This window comes from Triplophysa dalaica, chromosome 9, assembly GCF_015846415.1.
Source record: "Triplophysa dalaica isolate WHDGS20190420 chromosome 9, ASM1584641v1, whole genome shotgun sequence".
In the NCBI taxonomy this organism is placed as follows: Eukaryota; Metazoa; Chordata; class Actinopteri; order Cypriniformes; family Nemacheilidae; genus Triplophysa; species Triplophysa dalaica.
Window position 1 is genome coordinate 19,480,933 of NC_079550.1, and position 19,651 is coordinate 19,500,583.

Sequence of the window (19,651 nt, forward strand, 5' to 3'; positions counted from 1 at the left end):
AATGTGTCACGGTGCAAAAAGGGATTCAGATGCAGGTAAGGTTAACACAGTTTATTTAGACAGGGCTCCAATTAGATAAACAAAAGAAAGGAAGGGAACTCCTGACCAAACACTCAGTTACACAGCTGGAAAAATCCGAAAAATCCGGGAAAGGTAAATGGGAATCAAAAAGAACCGTATGGGGAGAAATATAATTCAACCGGCTCACGGGTTGCCACGTTCCTATGAATAATATGAAAAGGTTAAGCACTAAGCACAGCGAGAGTAACACAGTAACAAATAATCACATCGCCACAAAGAGAGCTGGCACAGCCAAGATAAATATACAATGGACAAAATACAGCAGAAAAGCAAAACACCAATCAAAAAATAAAATAAAACAAAAGGCAAAGCCTGATAATAATGTAAATGTGCAATTTGTAAATGACTACAGGATGCTTTTGCATATTTATAATTTTTGTCTTTCTACTTTAACAGCTGCGGTAATGAAGTTGAGCAAGGATGCAACGGAGGAGATTATAAAAAACATACTTCGGAGCATTTGAAGCATGCACCACCAAGAAAGGGAGGCGAATGGGGACACACATTTAAAATGAAAATGAAGAGTTCTAAAACATGGATAGTATATAATATTGTATAAATGTACATTTTGTTGATTATTTGTTATTATTTAAATGCTATAGGTTTTTACACACACACACAAACACACACAACCAACTACATAGAGACTTCTAAACACATTTGAATGATTGTTTGTTATTTTTAAATGTTTAAATGTACACAACCAAATAGAGACTTGATAAAGCATGCACCATCAAGAGAGGGGGGACACACACAATGAAAATAAAAAAAGAGTTCTTGAGTTCTAAAGTATATGGATTACTGTTTATTTATGTTGTTTTTAAATGCACAACCACAAAGCGTCCGACAAAGACGTAGAAACGTAGCTGTACACTGTAGAAGGCTATGTGAGACATTGCACTTATGCCTATGTAGTCCTAATGTTGACCCAATTGCTTGTTTAGGGATGCCAAATAGGATGCCTTTAAACTCCTCTCAGGGAGCAATGTTTGCTGCCGAAATGTACTAACCTGCTTAGCGAAACACATTTCCTGCCTCCTTGGGATGTTTCTGCTGTAGGTGATGAGCTTGGATGGTTTTATGCACTCGTTGAGGAGAATCTCTTTGCAGAGTACACACGGAGGTCTCTCTATTCCCTGCTTTAAAGTAGTAGGCCTACATGTAAAACCAAACGTAATGTAATGTTTGGCATGTTTTCTAGATTTTTGCTTAACGATAACCATGTCAGACTGACACAAACTCGTCATTACAGTAGCGGGATTCTTCAAAAATCTTTTCATCATTTGACGAGCGCTTCATACAGATTGACGCCAATTTTGATACGTTCAATGTACTGCATGTGCAAAGCGTAAATAGCGAAAGGTATTTTGGGATAAATCATGGCATAAATAAACATATTATAACTGTTTTTATAAAGCACATATCTGTATGTAGACTTGGTTATTCATACATTTACACTATTAAATATTTCAGCCTGGTCTCATAATCAAAACGTACAAACTCATACGTGAAGTGCAATTGTACAATTCGTTAATATTTGTACGCATGCAATGTTACTATTGCGTACCATTTGGACGCAAGGTATGCGCTTAAAACGTACATTATTTTACGCTCCCGTAACTTGAAATGCGTATCAACAGTTACGCATTCCACCCGTTGCAATTTAACCGCGAATTTCAGGCAGTTATCAATTAATTTACTTATCTATCCATCGGTATTTAAACTGACACTTTGTGGTGCCTTTATTTAAAAGAATTAACTTGACAGATCTTTCACTGCCATGTCAAATTTAAAAGTATTTTTGTGGGTTCCACACCGGACGCACAACGCCGCGTCGCCTCTTGAGCATCAGAACTGTAAGAAGGAGAACCTCCGCCAGACGCCGAAAATGGAAAACAAACTTCAGTAAAACTTCGTTGTGTGTACCATTATATAACCGATGTGTTCCAATTTTGAAACATGGCGTGATGCGCGTCCGGTGTGCGAAACGTATAAATCTTGAAATTTAAAATCCGGGATATTTTCTCCCTTTACAGGAAGGATAAATGTGATATGCAAGTCGCCATAAAATTATAAGAGAAACTTGATATGTAAAGTTAGACCTATAAGTTTTTTAACCGAATGTCCGCAGTTGCCCCCGGACAATTTATCGGCCGCACCCTGGGTGTTTATTAGATTGATATAGTGCGGTAACTTAGATTATACGTTATTTTCCCCAATCTCTGGACCATACTCCAACACAGTAGGTGGCGATAATGCACCTTTACGTTGGTGCCATCCGCCATAAAACCGAGGAGAAGAACTTAAATTACTCATTTCTGTTAGTTTTCCTTCTCTGCCTCTATACTCTGGTCATTTACACTGTCTTTGCATTAACGTTGGTTATCATAACTATGACTTCTTGTGATAAAGATCAATTAGATGAACTGCTTAAAAAAGGCCAGGCAGTTACTGCAACGCTCAATCGTATTGACGATATAAATCAAATGGATGGCCTGATTAAAAAAGGGCAAACTGATGCTGCAAAGCTCAGCCAAGACTACTGCAGAACTGAGCTGGATGAACTTCTGAAACAAGGTCAAACGATTATTCAAAACCTCAGCCATGACGGTCCCAAAGTTCGACTGGACGAGGTCCTAAATCAAAGCAGAGAGCTTATTGAACAGCTGAACCAGAATGACCATATGGTCCATCCAGTTTCGGTAAAGTAATATATGATATTATGCAAATATAACTTTATTTAAATATTAATAAGACGTTATGTATCTAAGTGAATTGACAGAATTTTAAAAGATTAATATAAATGATTAAAATGTCATTTCTAATCTGCCAAACCTGTGTAACTGGTGATGACATGCACGGCTTTTGTAAAATTCTACTTTATTTCCACAGGCACAGAAAAATTCAAGAAAGTCCACTTATAAAGTAAGGTCAAGAAAGAGAGATAAACCCATATTTGTGAATAAATCCAGACAAATCCCCAAGCCATCTATATCCACCCATCATGGTAAGTTCTACTGAGCTAACGGAAAATGTTATTTTAATGTGACTTTCATTTCTTGAGAATGTAAGCATAAACTGTAGTATTTGACTGTTAGTAAAGTGACATCATGTAAGCTGGTTTACTGAATAATAAACTAAAACTGTGTGCAATGTGATTTTACCACAGGTAAGAGATTATCTAAATTAACAATGCAAAGCAGTGTGTATGATGTAAAAGCCCTGTGGTTTTCTTTTATATTCAATACTTTATAGAATGAGTAGTTCTCCATTCATGCCCATTTTTTACAGTTTATGATATTTGCATTTGCCAAGCACATTGTTGCATTTAATAATAAACAAGAGTTTATTATGTTGCTTGACACTTATTTAGAATAATAACAATATAAATGTTTTTGAATGACATTTAAATTTGACTTTTATATGCTTTTCTCTTATCAGATTTAGAGGCTAATAAATCAAAGACAAAGCCAACAGTTCAGCAAGGATTTCGTCAGCAAGATCATGGTTAGTTTCAAATCATCTCATTAGTATTAAGTGTAAACCTACTGTTTGTTCTCTGATCATATAGGAGGTTTGGGTAAACTCCTTATGATAAGCTATATAATGTATAACATTTATTCAGTGTTTTGATTACTCACTCTGTCAGCCATGAACATTTTGCCTCTGTTCGGTGTTCTTTTGAAATAAGAAAATTAAATTTAAAGTATGATGACAATGACAACCTAATTTTTAAGTAAATAGTAATTTTAATATTTTATTAAAATGAGTAGTTAGTCCATTCTATCACCTATTGGAAGTCAAAAGTTATGTAGATTGTCATTTTTTTATCATCATGTTCATTGTGATGTTTGCATCTGACAGAAACCCTTCTGCATGAATTGCAAGACATGTTGTCAAGCATTGGTGATAACTTTCACTCGGAGAACACCTCAGCATCGTTAGATTGGGGAACGAGGGCCGTATATTCATCTGAAAAATGGAAGGAGGCTAGACCATCTTTAATAAGCAACATGCTTGCGACAGAGCACATCATACCCCATATTTGCCAAAAGTGCAAGGCAAATGTTTACCAATGCAGTACATTTGTATGGAGTGCGACGTTGTTGTGCACAGTACACATGTGTTTCACAACAGAAGCTCTATGATTGCTGGATTCCACATGGCAGTAGCTCCCACTACAGTGATGAAGCAGGACCCTGATGGGCGATACTTTCATCATCATGATTGTCTGTAAACTTTTAACATTTTAATTGTTTGAAATCTTTAAAGTTTTTATGTACAAGCCATATGCTTTTGAAATGCACCAATCGTATTATAATTTTATTTTTTGTATTGTCTTATTTTAGCTCGACTTTTACCAATGGCGCTACCAGTTTCCATCTGCCAGTGTGGAGAGAAAAAGTACAGTGTTGGAAAAGGAAGGTCCATTACTGTTATCAACATGAAAGGTAAATGTCCAATTGATTATTAAAAATGAATAATTGATTATCACTATTTTTAGTAATAACACATTTGTTCAAAGACTTGAGTTGTTCTTTAAACAGATTATCAAAAATATAGCAAGTTTTATTGTTTAAGAATTGTTTGTTATGTTCTTGTTAAAAGAGTAACATTGACATTGTTAAGTAGGTGGGATAATCTAAAAATGAATTTAAGCATGTTTATATAAATTGCGTTTGAAATGGATTAAGGAAAGATAATGACTTATGGGACATGTTAATGAACGTTTGTGACCGTCATGTAGACTTACTAATGTTTAATCTTTTTAATATTTAATGCTCCTTTAATTCCATGAGCTGACAATAAATTACTTTCTAGGTCGCTATGATCTTTCAATACCCCGGCTTTACTGTGAAAGATGCCAAGAAAATTGGGTACCGGGTTTGAGAGAAGTTCAGGATACTGGCTACTGGCCTGGCACAATTAATTTCAGCACACTTTATGATTTTGAAGTATTCCTGTCCTTTGAGGATTTGAAAATGGCTGCCCCTGGATTGTCTCGTTTAGCATTCATTAGAATGCTTGACATGAAGACGGCACACTATGGCAGGGTAGGGATACTTGTCTGACCATACTTAACTTGTGATGAATGGCATACTCCATTCTTTGATTGAGTGTTATGTACATTTTATTCTTATTTTCAAATAGAGTGGAAATCTGTGTGGGGATGCTTTTTACAAGAGCTTTCTTGAGTGGTCTATCTGTCGATATGAAGTTGACAAGATCTGTGGCACACAACATTTCAAGTGTACTGCTTGCACCCCTCTCATGCTACCAGTTGCAGTCGATGGCAACCGCAAACTTCACCGCTTCAAAAAGGCTGGAAAGTAAGTCCTTTATTTATTTGTTTACGTTTTTTAAGCAAATATTTTATTGAGATATTTGGACTGATATATTTATTGATATATACTGGTGAAAAGTTCACCAGTTTATCTTTAAAAGGGTTTTAAAGGGGTCGTATGACATGGCTTAAGCGAATATTATCGTTTGTTTTAGATGTAATAAAATATGTATGTTTGATTTAAGGTTCAAAAACGCTGTATTTTCCACACAAGGTGCATGTTTGTATCTCCTCTTTGCCATATTTGGAACATCAGGTTCCAAAGCAATTGTACTGACATGTATGCCCACCTTACATGAGTATACATTTGGGCGGTCTAAGTCAAATGAGACCACCACCTGATGTAGATTTGTGGGTGTGTGGTTACACAAGGCATTTCAGGCAGGTCTGGGTGAGCATTCGCTTTAGATAGAATGAGTGCGTCTTTTGTTCTGACACTTGAATTTTTGCACTTGTACATGTCTAATATATGCATGGGCAATTTATAACACACCAAAGACAAAGAAAAACACATATTTCCGGTGAATCACTCCTTTACAACATTTTTGTCAAGTCGACCCCAAATATTTAAATGGTAGAGTACATGTGTCATTTCAAAACTATCAAATCACTATTTTAACCTTGGTGCAGCATGTTTTCCAGGTAGCAGAAAATTTTTGCATACCCCATCATCAGTGCAACAATTCTTAAAGATTGCCCTGAAATTAGGAATTTAAATTTATATCCATTTAAAATAAATTGTTAAATATCTGTTCTGTCTAATCCTTTCATTAGTTCAAAGGAATCTGGCTACTTTGATGGAGTGTTCCTCTGCAAGGATGAAGATGTTTCCTTGTTTGTTGATGATATCCGCAAAAAAGTACCACATGTAAGTTTGCCTGCAAGTACTTATATGAAAACATCACATTCTTTTATTTGTGTTATTTTATTTCCGGTGCCTGTTTTATTTGTCCTTCGTTTGCAGCTGCTAAAGAGTCTTCAAGAAAGAGCAGCAGTAGATTAGATGAGGAGGGAATTGAGGTGGCTGTCTGCAGGCATGGTGTTCTTTTGAGAGCACTGAATATGTTCAGAGGAGAGATATATGCATATCCATTGTATCTGCATAAGGAGCTTTGCAACTGAAAATGTCACATTTTTCTGTGCTGACATAATGTGTAAATACTGGCCCTACTTGATCAAAGTGTGCAGGGTCTGCCCGGAACTAAGGAACCTTCTCCATCAAAAGCCATTCCTCTCAGTCATGCATGCTAAAGTACATGGAATAAAATGTGAGGTAAATAAAATTGTTGTATTGTCTCTTCTAACTTAAACTACAACTGTTCTTTTATCTATAGAAAAAAACTGCATTTCCTAAACTAGTTCTACCCCAATAGATCAAATGGAGTGGTAGCTATCAAACTGGTGCTGCCTATACCATGGGAGAGGAAGTGGAGCAGGCAAATAGCTTTTTGTCAAGGATTGCTATAAGCACAAAGTTCATGTCTAAAGCCGGTGTGTATTTCCCAAAAAGTAGTTTCCAAAATGACAATACTGTTCTATTATAGCAGTGTGTGCATACCATTGTTGTTGTCTTGAAATTTAAAGGTCGTACAGACATGCTCACACTGCAGTGCATTGGGTGGAACAAAATCAAAGTCCAAAACATGTGCAAAGACATAGGAAGGTAATGTATGTGTGTGTTGAGTGCAAAACATTGACTGATAATATTAAAAATTAAGCATTCTTGGCTAACTGGTTTAGAGTGTTTAGACTCGGCAGAATCTCGAAAAGGAGAAAGAAAGCCTTGAGGACATGAAAAGTGAACTGGCCGTGGATAATGAAGTCATCAAGCAGTGGGTCACAGAAGTGCAGGAGTGGGCCCACACTGGTATGTAGTTGCTTCAAAATGATATTGTTATATTACCTTGCAGTGTGCTGTTCAGAATACTATTAATTACTCTTGTTTGCATTTGAATATCATAACAGCAACATCTGGGGACAACGATGTTCCTGTCGAACCATTAATGAACACGATTGAGGAGATGGCTGTCAGCATCAAACAACGACGTCATCATCTTTACAGACACACCGGTGAGTGTTTGCATGTAAATTAATTGATTCTGTTTTTGCTTGCATTACCGGTTAAAGGTTTTTCAATAGATGAGTGAAACGTTTTGCTTTATATTTTCAGAATCATTGCTTAAAAGGTTATGCTTAAATGTCTTGAGTTGGTAATAAAAAGAGTTAATATTTTTTTAATATTTTATTTTATTTACAATACTCAAGTATTCATTACAATATTGTTTAAAAGGCATTTAAGGGAATAAACCCTAAGTTGCTTGATAAAATACCAAGAGAATGTTTCTGCAAATTCTATACAAGAGGTGACTACACTGAAGATGATATAAATAAAGTAAAATTTTTTATGAATAGATAATCAAGTTTAAAAAAAGGTTTGATGAGCTTACTATGTTTAGTAAAATGTGGAAAAATATGAATGAGTAATTATTCTTAAACGTTTTATCAGTTGTGTATATATAAATAGTAATGTTGTATAAAATGCCTAAAAAATTAAATTGTTTCAGCCACAAACAAAGGGAGAAACAAGATAAGAAGAAAAATCAATTTGGAGAAAAAAAAGCTGGCTACTGCAATTGAACAGCATAATGCTCTTGTTGACCCTTTGTTGAAGATTGTGTCCATTGAAGATGTTCTCGAAACGGATTATGTTTTTCCATGGCAGGTGTCAAGGCAAGGTACATGGTACACTACAGGATATTTATTAACATGTAAGTATAATGGTTTGTTATGATATGTTTTTTCTTTGCACAATTTAGACTCTGTCAATCTCTTAACAAAGAAGAAGGTTTTTGACAAGGTCATGCTAATTCAGCGACTGGAGGAGGAACAGGTCATTCTTGTCCAAGAGGCAAAACAACACTGGCTTTCTATGCAAAGTCGGCAGGACAAGATGACCAGTTTGCTTGACACAATCAACGCTGGTGGTACGTGCGTAACATTGTTATTTATTTTAAATGTGTTATAATACATTATTGAATCTCATAACGCTTGACTTTCAAATTGCTTTAGGAAACCCTTGGAATCTTTCAGAAGAGGGGATTCAAGGGCTTCACTGTATGTTGCAGAGACGACTAGACCAGCTTACAGCTCACCGGGACACTCTAAAAAAGAGCTATCAAATGATAGACAACATGACAACTTGCAGTACTGTGGAAGATGAATACGTAAGCTGTCTGGAAGACCATCTTTCCAGCAGTACTGATCAGAGCTCTGATGAAGATGATACATCTGTTTATTAGCAATGTGTGTTAACATTGTGTGTGTGGGTGTGAGCATGTGCGTTCATCTATGTTTGTTAGTTTGAGGCATGAGAAAAAATAAATATTAAATAGATATTCAACAATTCTACTACGTTGTCATGTATTTTCTTACATTCCATTTCTGCTTTTATATTACTTGTAGATAAGAATCATATTACGATCAAAATGTAATGTAATGACTGCTAAACTTATTTGAAGACCTTTGAAGAACCTGTCTAGTTAGTGAGACATGCACGTATAATGTCTGATGCTCTCTCAGATTAGGTTAGAGGTCATGTCTTCATTGTGTGGTCCATTGCGATAGACACATCATGTCTTAACTTCTAAGATACTGTACAGGGTGGCATCTACACTGCTTTAGATGGACTAAACAGCTGAAGACGTGGGTTGAGTGCAGTGGTACCGGACAGACCCATATTTGGAGCCAGAATATTTAGAGCAGGGGTCCCCAAACTACGGCCCGCGGGCCGAATGTGGGCCGCCAACAGATTTGGACCGGCCCTCTGAAGAACACCTGAGACATATTAACAATTTTCTTGTAAATATACTTCACTTGTATCAAGTTGCATTGCTAGGCCCTTTTTAGGGGAGCTAAAGCCCCCCTAAAGAACTAGCTCAGACCCCCTAAAATATTGTGAGTAATAATGTAATCTGTACAAGAATTCGAGATCGCCTTATAGTCCCGTTTAAAACCCTTATTTTGATAACTGTGTTAGTCTGCGTAATTTAGCGCATTCTTCAGTTCTCACAGCACCACATTTGAGTGAACGCCATAAGCAGAGTAACGTTACAAGGTGCAGCATTAACATGAGATCTGCATCTTTGCCATTCTTTGTTATAAATGCAGCTTAATGACGCGGGAGCGATTCAAGACCCTTTCCAATCCACTGTAAAAAAGTTTTGTCTGCGTCCCCCCCCTCTTTTAACTAACGTTAGCACCTAACCTCCAGCAAAATTAAATCATCACTTCACACCAATGACGGCATACTTTAGAAAACGATCATAATGATATTGTAGTGCACAGAAATGTGTAATTCATGATGGTGTTCTGTTTTATTTCTATGCACTTAAGTTATAGTGTCTTTCAGACTCAAATTTTCCTAAGTTATGGCCTAATTATTTGTTAAATTCACCTGCCAACAGAATGGTATGTGCAACATAACGTACAGCTGACGTGCGAACCAGCGGAAAATTTCAAAAGAGACGGCAAAATGGCCAAGCAGTTGGGAAAGATAAAGGTTAATTAATATGCATAAGTAAATGTTTTGATATTGAGTAACACTCAATATGAAAAAATGTCATTATATAGTAATAAAAATGCCCTTTAAATAGGCTATATCTCTTGAAAAGTAATCATTTATCTGTACTGTGCATAACAAAATAATCTATTCTACCATTAGGAGGCATAATAAATAGATTTCAAATCATATTTAAATCTCCACAATAATTTCACTAGTACCTCCGGCCCATGTTATTTTCTGTTACAAACCGACCTGGCCCACCATTAAAGACAGGGAGAATTATGTGGCCCTTGAAGAAAAAAGTTTGAGGACCCCTGATTTAGAGGGATTTTATCCCAATCATGTTTTACACATTCTCAACCCATTTGAATGCTTTTGCCTTTTTTGTATCCAAAGTCTTATGGCCTTTGTGAGACATCATTAAGTCGCCTTTGTCTGGAACATGTCTGAAACCATTCATTTGTTTAGTTTTAAGAAATTACTCTTCCTGAATAATAAATTGGTATAGAAGCCGAGAAGGGCTTCTGAATCATGAGATTAAATGTGCTGATTAAGGATGATCCACAAAAATTGAATAACTTCTTTATGTTTATAAATTTAAGTTCTAGCATGTGTCTTTTGATGTCAAACATACAGAAGGTAGCCCCACAGTCTCTACATGTCTTTATGTCCCTGGAAAATAGTACCGAACATGTCTGTCCAGCCGACTATGGCTGTCCAGGTCACATGGGTCACAGTAGACCCTTCTCTGTATGATCAGAACTCAGTTCAAGCATTAACAATTAATAAATTGTTTAGCTGAACTTGAATCTCAAATTGTTTTCTAATTGAACTGATCATATTAAGAAGACTTGAACTATACAGTACTGTAGAAATGTTGACATGTGACTTGCTTGGTTCACTTAACCTGAGACTTCTGTCATATCATATGTTATGAACTGGCCCACTGGCTAACTTCTACTGATTAAACAGGAAAAAACATTCTTCAGTAAAACGCCCTTCGATTTATTACATTACACCCTGACTCCTGGGCTGGTCTTTATACATCATTAATTGTCTCAGAGTCCCAAGCGTATTGTTGAAATCTGGTAAATGTGCATTTTCTTTTTATGCTTCTTGGACATGGAATGAGCTGCAAAATGTACTTAACCTAGATGCACCTCCATCTTTGACCATTTTGAAATGTCTCTTGAATAATTTTTTAATAGACTCTTGTAAATAATTTTGATTGGAATTCAGTCATCAATATTGATAATGTTATTTTGTGCTTCTTTTTGTGAAACTTTTTGTGTTGCCATCTTGACCAGGTCTCTCTGGAAGAAGAGAGCAATTTTTTATTTATTTTCTTAGATAAAGGAAAAATTAAATAAAATGACTGTTCTACAGGTTTTACCTCTAAATCTCCCTAAAACTCACAGTGTTGTATGCAGCAGTAAATAATTATATCCCTAGATTATAGTTGCTTGTTTGTTGGAAATTCTCACCTGCTGATGCAGTAGACCCACAACCTTCCTCAGGCCTGACTCCACTGTTTCTGTTTACGATATGCTGGTGTATTTATGATCATACAATTTCTTTACAAAGGTTTACAATTTTATATACATTTTTCTGTTTATTATTTTTGCATGTTTGTATGTGTTGTGTGTAAATTAAGTTTGTAATGCCAGCAATATTCAATCGACACACAGATGCGCTCAGGATATAATCATGTAAAAATATTTATCATTAACCCACAGTAATAAATGAACCCATTACTGCAGTAAAATGTTTCAACTATCTGAGTTTTTCCATCTATCTGCATATAACTATTACAAGATTAAAGTTTCTGGCATACTCTATTGTGCCATTCCTTTAACAGCACATTTCAGTACATCAAGTGACTGTGTAGGGCTTTAGCATAAGCACGACACAAAAATAACTTCATCTGCTTCAGTTTATTCAGTTATACAATAAAAGAAAAGGCTTCAACAATTGCTTTAATTTTTATTAAAAAAAAAAAAAATCAGTCCGTTTGGAAAAGTTCATAGGGCTCCCATGTGTCCTTCCACTTGGCCCCACTGGAAGACAAAATGCATTTTAAAGTGAATAAACACAAACTAACATTCGTGAAAATTTTCACGACAAACATGAATGTTGATCTGACAAAGCTTTGTCTGAAAGTTTAAAATTACGTGAAAAGCTTTATAGTCATTCAGACTAAATCCTTTTCTTGTATATCTACAGTAAAACCATGTATATGTTTATGAACAGTATTATATATAAAACTTGACATGACTTGATATAAACAGATAATTTTTGTTTTGGTTGTTAGTTTATTTTGCCTGGTTAATGGGCATTTATGGGGTGTTTTAACTGATTACTCGGGTGATATTTGTATGCATTTCTATGGATTAAGTAACAGTGAATGGCTGTAGAAGTCACAAACATACAAAATCAGACTGAACATCAAGTTACTTTGTATCTGTAAGAGTTGCACAAATTTACACGGAATTCTATAATATTTATGGTGTTTCATTAAATGTTTTGAAACTTCCAAGAAAAGCCTAAGAAAACCTAGAAAAATGAGTTCAAAGAAAACTGTACATACCAGCCAGAGCAAGGCTGCCAGCGCACCTTTATCTCCTTTTCCCCCTGAGATTAAAAATAAATTACATTAGATCACATCGTATACAGTATACAGTGTATTATCTACCTTTTCAAGTTACTATCTAAAGCAATAAAGGAATAATCTGGGTTTAAAATGTTGACTTTGACACAAATAGTAAAACTTGTGGATTCTTCCGATATTTATTAGAAAAAGAAGCAATATTCAGAACTGTAAACTGGACCCAAGAGGCATGTTGTGTTGCATCAAACAGAATACAACATTGCAGGGTGTTAGAGTAAGGTCATTACAATATAAGTGAATCAAGCCAATCCATGTATGTTGAAATACACATTCAAAAATAGATCTAAAAGACAGAAGTTATACAGTTAGGTCCACATAATATATTAAGAGAAAGGCCTTTTTGTTATAACATACTTAAGTTTAATTTATATAATGAATATGGGTTGAAGATGACATGCCCACTCTAATTGGAGGATATCCACATCAGATTGGAGAAGGGTTTAGGAATAATATGTTTAGGGGACTTTGTGAAGCGATCAAAGTAAATAGACAATTGACTGAGCTGATTCTAGGTGTGGCATTTGCAATTGGAAGCCACTGTTGTGAATTCACATCATGCAGTTAAATGAGCTCTCCATGCAGGTGATACAGGCCAACATCAAGCTTTAAAAACAGTACAAATCCATCAGAGAGATAGCAGGGACATTATGAGCAGCCAAATCAACATTTGGTACATTCTGAATTGTGTACAAATTAGCTCAGCCACAAAAAAGGCCTTGATGTCTGCAAAAGACAAAAGCATCTCGGCTAAAACAAAATCCAAGCCCCCACAGACGCTGTTTTAGGCCAGGGGTTCCAAAAGTAGGGGGTTGTAAGGCCGCTATATGATTTCCAGAAATATGTTTTGGATTATTAGAAATAGCGCATGTAATCTATAAATGTAGAAAATATGAAAATATTAGTTGAGTTAAGAATAAAACCATGCATATAAAAAGTCATCAGCCTCAGGAATCTCCTCCCCCTCGATCGGGACCCCTGAGGTGATTATGTCACATTAGCAACATTAGCAAATGCATTAGGTTAGATGCAGCAGCCCATGTGCATGCAGATTATTTTTCAGGCTTTAAGTTTAGGATTTTCTTATTTGTCAAAATGAAATGTTTATTAAGGTCGAACAAAGAAAGAGGCACATCCATCAGCACTCGAATAAGTTTGATGAAATTCAACCATCTGTAGTAATAGTTTATGTAAAACAACAAGTAAAGTAATGAGTAAATGACTATAAAATAATATTGTAGACTGTGCTATTTTGTGTTGTCATTATGCACGTTTGGGTAAAATAGGTGCACGTACGCATTTATGCACAAAGTTTGTATACTTTAACAATCTCAGAGGATAGTGATGATAGAGTCAATGGCATTGTTATTTTGGGGGTCGCGTTTGGGAGTTTGGGAATCCCATTTTTAGACCACATAAAAATGGATGGGTTTATCTGGAGCAAACAGTGGCACTGGATCTCGGCTGTTTATTGATCAACTTATTCATTGATGAGCAGTCAGATGATTTCTGTAGTACATAGGAACATACTGTCTGCACAAATTGAGCCAAATGCTGCAATGAACCTAACTGAATGTTTTAACATTAGTGTGGTAACTTGAATAAAGCCATGTGAGCAATTGCACACTGAAGTCATGTAGAACTATTACATTTTTTTTGGATAGAGCCCATTCACTGACTTTCTTTTTATAAATAAACAAAAATGTGTCAAAATTAAACTTAACTTACTGTAAACTGAACCCAGAATATTACTTTAAAATACAAAGTGAATGAAACAAATGAAATATAAACTCATGGTAACTTACATGCTGAGATATTCTGACGCCCAATGTTTTTAAGACGGGGAAATGTTCCTGATTTAGGTGTACCGGGCAGTCTGATGGCAGTAAGAAAAAAAAGACTTTTGTTAAAAGACAAATGGTATCCAACACAGGCAATAGATCACATGTGAGTGTAAGTTTCATGACAGTCTTGCCTTTAATCTTGTAGCGCATCCGGGTTGATGACTTCGGAGACTCAAGAGTCTTTGTGACTAGCTCATTGGCCTTCATAACACATCGATGACAAAATTGTTAATATTATGTTCAAGTCTTTATGTTCTGAATCAGAGTATGATACCTGTTGTATTCATGAGCAAGTACTTTTCAGACAAGATTCACATTCAGATTCATTTTAGAGATGCGTCAATACCATTTTTTAAAGACAGTACCAATATTTTTTCTGATGCTCGTCGAGGGGGGAGAGGTGGCAATTTTCAAAGCACAACACAGTGAGACTAATAAAAATAGAATAGCTTCATAATTACATACAACTCCACATGAAAAAACACAAAAACACATTATCAAAAAAAATATTATTTTATGTGCTTGTCACAAACTTTCAAAGCACAAATTTCAGTCAGACGAGGTATCAGTCTAAGGCAGCGGTTCTCAATCCTGGTCCTCGCGCCCCCCCGCTCTGCATACTTTGTATGCTTCTCCTACCGCTTCGGAGGTTTCTTTAATACGCCCGTAAGAGCCCTGCGAAGTAAACATCACTAGATATTCTGCCATAATTCCAGTTTGAAATGGGCATAATGTTGCGCAAATCTCAAGGTTACGGTTAAATAACCCTTCAATCTTCCGTAGTAGATTTTGTCTGTGTGAAGACGCTGCAGGCAGTAGTGTTGCGCAATTGGTGTTCTTAAGTTAACGTCAGCCGATTTCCTGTGTGCAGGGAGTAGAGAGCAATGAACACAGTTCAGGGAACACGTCAATCGGAACGCGGTTCATTCATTAAGCTCTCTTCTAATGAGCTAGAGATTAAAATCCGGTGTGTTAAACAAGAGAGATACACAAAATATGCAGAGAGGGGGGGGGGGGGCGCGCGAGGACCAGGATTGAGAACCGCTGGTCTAAGGTATCTGTGTATTTTTTCGAGTACGAGTACAGGGTACATGAGCGTAATATCGTCCCTGATACTGATCCTGGTTTTCGATGCATCCCTAATTAATTTATAATGGATGTACCCATTAATATAGAAAATGCCTTTATTACCCTTACTCAGATATAACAAGAACATGTAAATAGATAAGTGACAACTGCTCCAACCAGTTTTTAGATAAAATCACAAAAAAACATCCCACAGAGTTCTAATGTCCTCCGAACATTTGATATACATTACCACAAACTGGATAAGCATGTGGGACCTATGTGCAGGTACCTTTGCAGGCAGAGCATTGGCCATAGTAAATTCAGGAGGTGTGAGCTTTGTAGTGGGGGTCTTTATGCCTGGAACAAGGGCAGGTGAAGCACAGAATGTGGGTACTGGTAAACCCGTCTTGCAAAACGCTGTGAGAAACATGTTGCCTAATTATACAGAAGTCAAATATATGTTTCAGATTTAAAGCAGACAACAAATCACAGCATTGATTTCCAATCCTGGTCCCGCAGTATCCCCAGAACTGCACATTTGACATATCTCACTTATAAAACACCTTTTTCAACCTATCGGCTCATTAGTAAAGACTCCAGTACCTCATAAAATTGTCAGATTAGACTGACATCACAAACGTGCAGTGTTGGGGGTTCTCCAGGACCAGGATTAGGAAACACTGTTCTACTGAATCAAAAGGAAAAACAACTGTAATGATTGCAACAATATGGAAGAAATAATACCTGGTAACCTTCGAAGAATTCTCTTTTTTATTGGTGGTTGGAGAGCAGAAGTGGGGTCAGAAGAAATATCAGAAGAGATTTCAACAGGAGTAAGGATCAAAGTAACAACATCTCCTTCAGTGACACTTTTGAGATCAGTCCCCTCTGGAGTGATGGTGGAATCTTTGCAAGTGAGGTCACTGAGATTATCCCTGTGTGGAGTGATGGTGGAATCTTCTCCAGTGAGATCATCCTCTAGTGCAGTGATGGTGGTGTCTTCTTCACTGAGATCATCCCCTTCTGGAGTCATAGTGCTGTTTTCTCTAGTGAGGTCATTGACATCAAACCCCTTCTGGAGATATGGTGGTGTCTTTTCCTCCAGTACCATTGGAGGGCTCACCACCTTGGAGGGGGTCCTCCTCAATTGCAAGGTCCCTTTGGGCACTATATTTCACTGTGACAGATACAAAAACATTATCAGAACCTACCAAATAAATAAAAGGTCATGAAATCTATTATGTCTCAGCTATCTTGATCATTTCTAAAACCACAAATCATAAGACTACTATATACTGTACAAATAAAGACCTTTGCAAATTTGGCCAGGTATTTTGATACATGCAATTTAGTAAAAGTAACACTATGAAATTTAAAGTTTGATTAACTGTAATGTAACATTGTAAATAAAATACAAAACCCGTCCATCCCCAAATTTTTTTTAAATAAATGATCCGCCATTATGTTGTTTAAAACCTGTATATGACTCTTTCTTCTGTGGAACACAAAGGGACCAGTGATGTTGTGTTGTTTGTATAAATGACATGAGGATTGATTACATGATGAAAGAATTGTTTTGGGTAATTTTTGGGTAACCCATCTTTCTATGTTTGACTGCCAATTTAACACCACAACAAGCAGATGTAATAATACCTTTCAGAAGACTTGAAAAAATATTTTTCAAAGTGTCAAGGGTATTCTGCTCCTGTATAGTTGAAAAGGAATGTGCTGTAACGACATCCACTGTAAAAGACCCAGATGCGTTCCTTTTTCCCAGCAGGAGAAAGGGAAATTTGCCAACAGCATGCAACTTGTGTATCTACAATTACATGAATAAGACACATCAGTAAACAGCTGAATACATACCATTAATATGGCATAGCTTTTAAGCGATACAACATGAACATACAGATTACAAAAATAAACATTTTGTGTGATATGTTCTGTTTTAAGGTCTGTCCTCGTATCCAAGCTTAATAATCATATTCAACAATGGGTAAATCATCTGTACGTTGATAGCACCAAATTGTGTAACAATGTGGCTCTGTGGCACTAGTGAGTCTTGGGCTGGACTACTTATTTACACCATCAATGGAAACCAGGGAAAAAAAGATGTAATCTGGTCATACACCTCAGTAGTGGTAAAAGAAATACACTAACCATATATTTGATAAAAAGTATTTAGTATTTACACTACAGCTTTGACTTTGGTAATTTATTTAACAGATGGTAATTTACCAGAACGTGAGCTGAATTGATCAGTTTGCATGAATTACGTCCTGACTTCATCTTGGACACCCATTTCGCATTAACTTTACTTTTAGCAGCCTTCACAGCCTCTTTCATGGCTTGCTTTTGGCCACAGTGCTTGCATGTCTTACATGCCACAGCTATGTGGACATTACACGACGAACATCTTTTGAAGGTGGTCCCTGCCATCCTGTAGAATGATAAATAAAAATGTCTAGCAATTATCACATTGTTATACAGTGTGTCAACAAATTTAACTTCAGAATGTCAGAATCAGCTTTTTTATGTAGTTTTAAACACGTAGACACAGTATGCTGGTATTGTATGGTCAGATAATATGTCAAAAGTCCTAGCACCACTCAAAGATAGTAACAGATCATCATAGATTACATTATTTTGACATCTATGACGGAATAATATCTATGAATAACACAGCCTTCATGCCTAAAGTTAGCACATAATTTAGCACAAAACAAATTAACGTTATCAAAAACTACGTTTTTCATTTTACAAATATGTAGCCGCATAGTTATATAATGTAAAACAGTAACGTTACTAACTCGTAAGAGTGACTATACCTTCACAATATTTTGCAGTACAAACCGTTAGATTTATATTAAAAAGTTCACTTAAATTACAGATTAGCATAACGTTATATAGCTACAGAACTTTAACGTTAATAACGTTAATAGGCAAAATACATATGCTTAAGATATAGTTAAAATAGATTAATATGTACACAGCAATATCACTTACCTTGATAAAATTGCGCGGGAGATCTTTGGTGAAAAAAGGGTTTTACGGAAGGTGAAAAAAGAAGGCCAGTCAATTAACGTTAACGTTACGTTGAAAACGTATGCAAAAACTAGTGGCGTAACGCATGAAACAGCATGTTTTTTGCATGATAAATCTGTCATTTTAATGCCTGGTGTTTCTTTTTATGCTGTTGATAGAACAATAAGTTAAATGATTTAATCGTTTTATAATTTACCAGTATTATTATTTTATTACTTAACAAAAATACCGTACTGATTTGTATTTCGGTGTGACGAGCGCTTCCATTGGTTCTGAAGCCAACTTGTTTTATTACGAGCGTTTCCATTGGTTCTAAAGCCAACTTGTTCTATGAGCGTTTCCATTGGTTCTGACAGCTATCAATCACAAAAGTTTATTTAATTCTATGTGAACCACGACATGCTTAAAACTTTGACTGTGTGTTTTACATTTGACATAAACTCATGGTTAATTTATAAAACGGATAGTTCGGCTCTCTTGGTCCCGGTTATAAACAAACACAAGGTTAATTTATTAAGCGGTTATTTTGGGTCTCTGATTATGATTGGTCCAGGCTACAAGACCCGTTACTTTCCACCATGTCAGAGTGTTGCTTGGCAACAGTTACACGCCCAACGAGATTGTGATTCTCGAAGAATAAATCTCACTGCACGCTGATATATTTACATCTGTGCTGCTCTAATAAAGGAGTTATGTGATACGATACACGCAATAAATCGTTGGACGTTTGAGTATATGAATGAGTTCGTGGGTTCGTAAATATGTTTACGTCTTTTAACTTGTACATGCGTAAACACTCTTACGTTTAAGAAATAACTTATTCGTCGATATTGTACGCACTGCGATCCATCCATGCGTAAAAATGATGACGTTTCCTAGATATAGACTTTACGTACAAATACATACGCATTCTTATGAGATCACGTTGAATATTTACACATACTAAAATATTATGTTAATTAATTTTGTTCTATAAAGTTTTCCACGGACCCCAGTTTGAAAACAGTAGTCCTTTGGCTGAAATCTGATGCATAAGGCACACT

At 36.1% G+C, this 19,651-nt stretch overlaps 2 protein-coding genes across 5 annotated transcripts; one reads left to right on the forward strand and one right to left on the reverse strand.

Moving 5' to 3' along the window:
* Positions 1-2,401: 2,401 nt before the first annotated feature.
* Positions 2,402-8,833, forward strand: LOC130428680 (uncharacterized). Of its 3 annotated transcripts, none has more exons than XM_056756868.1 (14): positions 2,402-2,783; positions 2,974-3,088; positions 4,431-4,532; positions 4,903-5,135; positions 5,233-5,411; positions 6,200-6,293; positions 6,390-6,698; positions 6,799-6,916; positions 7,010-7,088; positions 7,166-7,292; positions 7,391-7,495; positions 7,990-8,160; positions 8,242-8,409; positions 8,495-8,833. In XM_056756868.1, exons 1-7 carry the CDS (start codon positions 2,475-2,477, stop codon positions 6,426-6,428), a joined length of 1,071 nt encoding a protein of 356 aa, XP_056612846.1. In that variant the 5' UTR covers positions 2,402-2,474; the 3' UTR covers positions 6,429-6,698; positions 6,799-6,916; positions 7,010-7,088; positions 7,166-7,292; positions 7,391-7,495; positions 7,990-8,160; positions 8,242-8,409; positions 8,495-8,833. The 3 variants fall into 3 exon arrangements, with proteins under 3 accessions (XP_056612846.1, XP_056612845.1, XP_056612847.1); XM_056756867.1 differs by having other exon boundaries at positions 7,175-7,292; XM_056756869.1 differs by having other exon boundaries at positions 5,038-5,135; positions 7,175-7,292.
* Positions 8,834-11,904: 3,071 nt separating this feature from the next.
* LOC130428681 (uncharacterized) lies at positions 11,905-18,703 on the reverse strand. Of its 2 annotated transcripts, XM_056756870.1 has the most exons (9): positions 18,570-18,703; positions 17,802-18,003; positions 17,217-17,382; positions 16,308-16,740; positions 15,853-15,980; positions 14,627-14,696; positions 14,457-14,527; positions 12,574-12,617; positions 11,905-12,043 (listed from the first exon to the last, which is right to left on the reverse strand). In XM_056756870.1, exons 4-9 carry the CDS (start codon positions 16,672-16,674, stop codon positions 11,989-11,991), a joined length of 735 nt encoding a protein of 244 aa, XP_056612848.1. In that variant the 5' UTR covers positions 16,675-16,740; positions 17,217-17,382; positions 17,802-18,003; positions 18,570-18,703; the 3' UTR covers positions 11,905-11,988. The 2 variants fall into 2 exon arrangements, with proteins under 2 accessions (XP_056612848.1, XP_056612849.1); XM_056756871.1 differs by lacking the exon at positions 18,570-18,703 and having other exon boundaries at positions 17,802-18,533.
* Positions 18,704-19,651: the final 948 nt, after the last annotated feature.

What these genes read in the sequence shown, in the direction of transcription:
- LOC130428680 (XM_056756868.1), top strand. Translation starts at nt 2,475, where the DNA reads ATGACTTCTTGTGATAAAGATCAATTAGATGAACTGCTTAAAAAAGGC. An exon ending in ATCTATATCCACCCATCATG is followed by an intron (nt 3,089 to 4,430) that starts GTAAGTTCTACT and finishes GTCTTATTTTAG; the next exon opens with CTCGACTTTTACCAATGGCG. An exon ending in CGCTTCAAAAAGGCTGGAAA is followed by an intron (nt 5,412 to 6,199) that starts GTAAGTCCTTTA and finishes TCCTTTCATTAG; the next exon opens with TTCAAAGGAATCTGGCTACT.
- LOC130428681 (XM_056756870.1), bottom strand. Translation starts at nt 16,674, where the DNA reads ATGGTACTGGAGGAAAAGACACCACCATATCTCCAGAAGGGGTTTGAT. An exon ending in CCAATGCTCTGCCTGCAAAG is followed by an intron (nt 14,697 to 15,852) that starts GTACCTGCACAT and finishes TGTGTTATGAAG; the next exon opens with GCCAATGAGCTAGTCACAAA. An exon ending in TGGCAGCCTTGCTCTGGCTG is followed by an intron (nt 12,044 to 12,573) that starts GTATGTACAGTT and finishes TTTGTCTTCCAG; the next exon opens with TGGGGCCAAGTGGAAGGACA.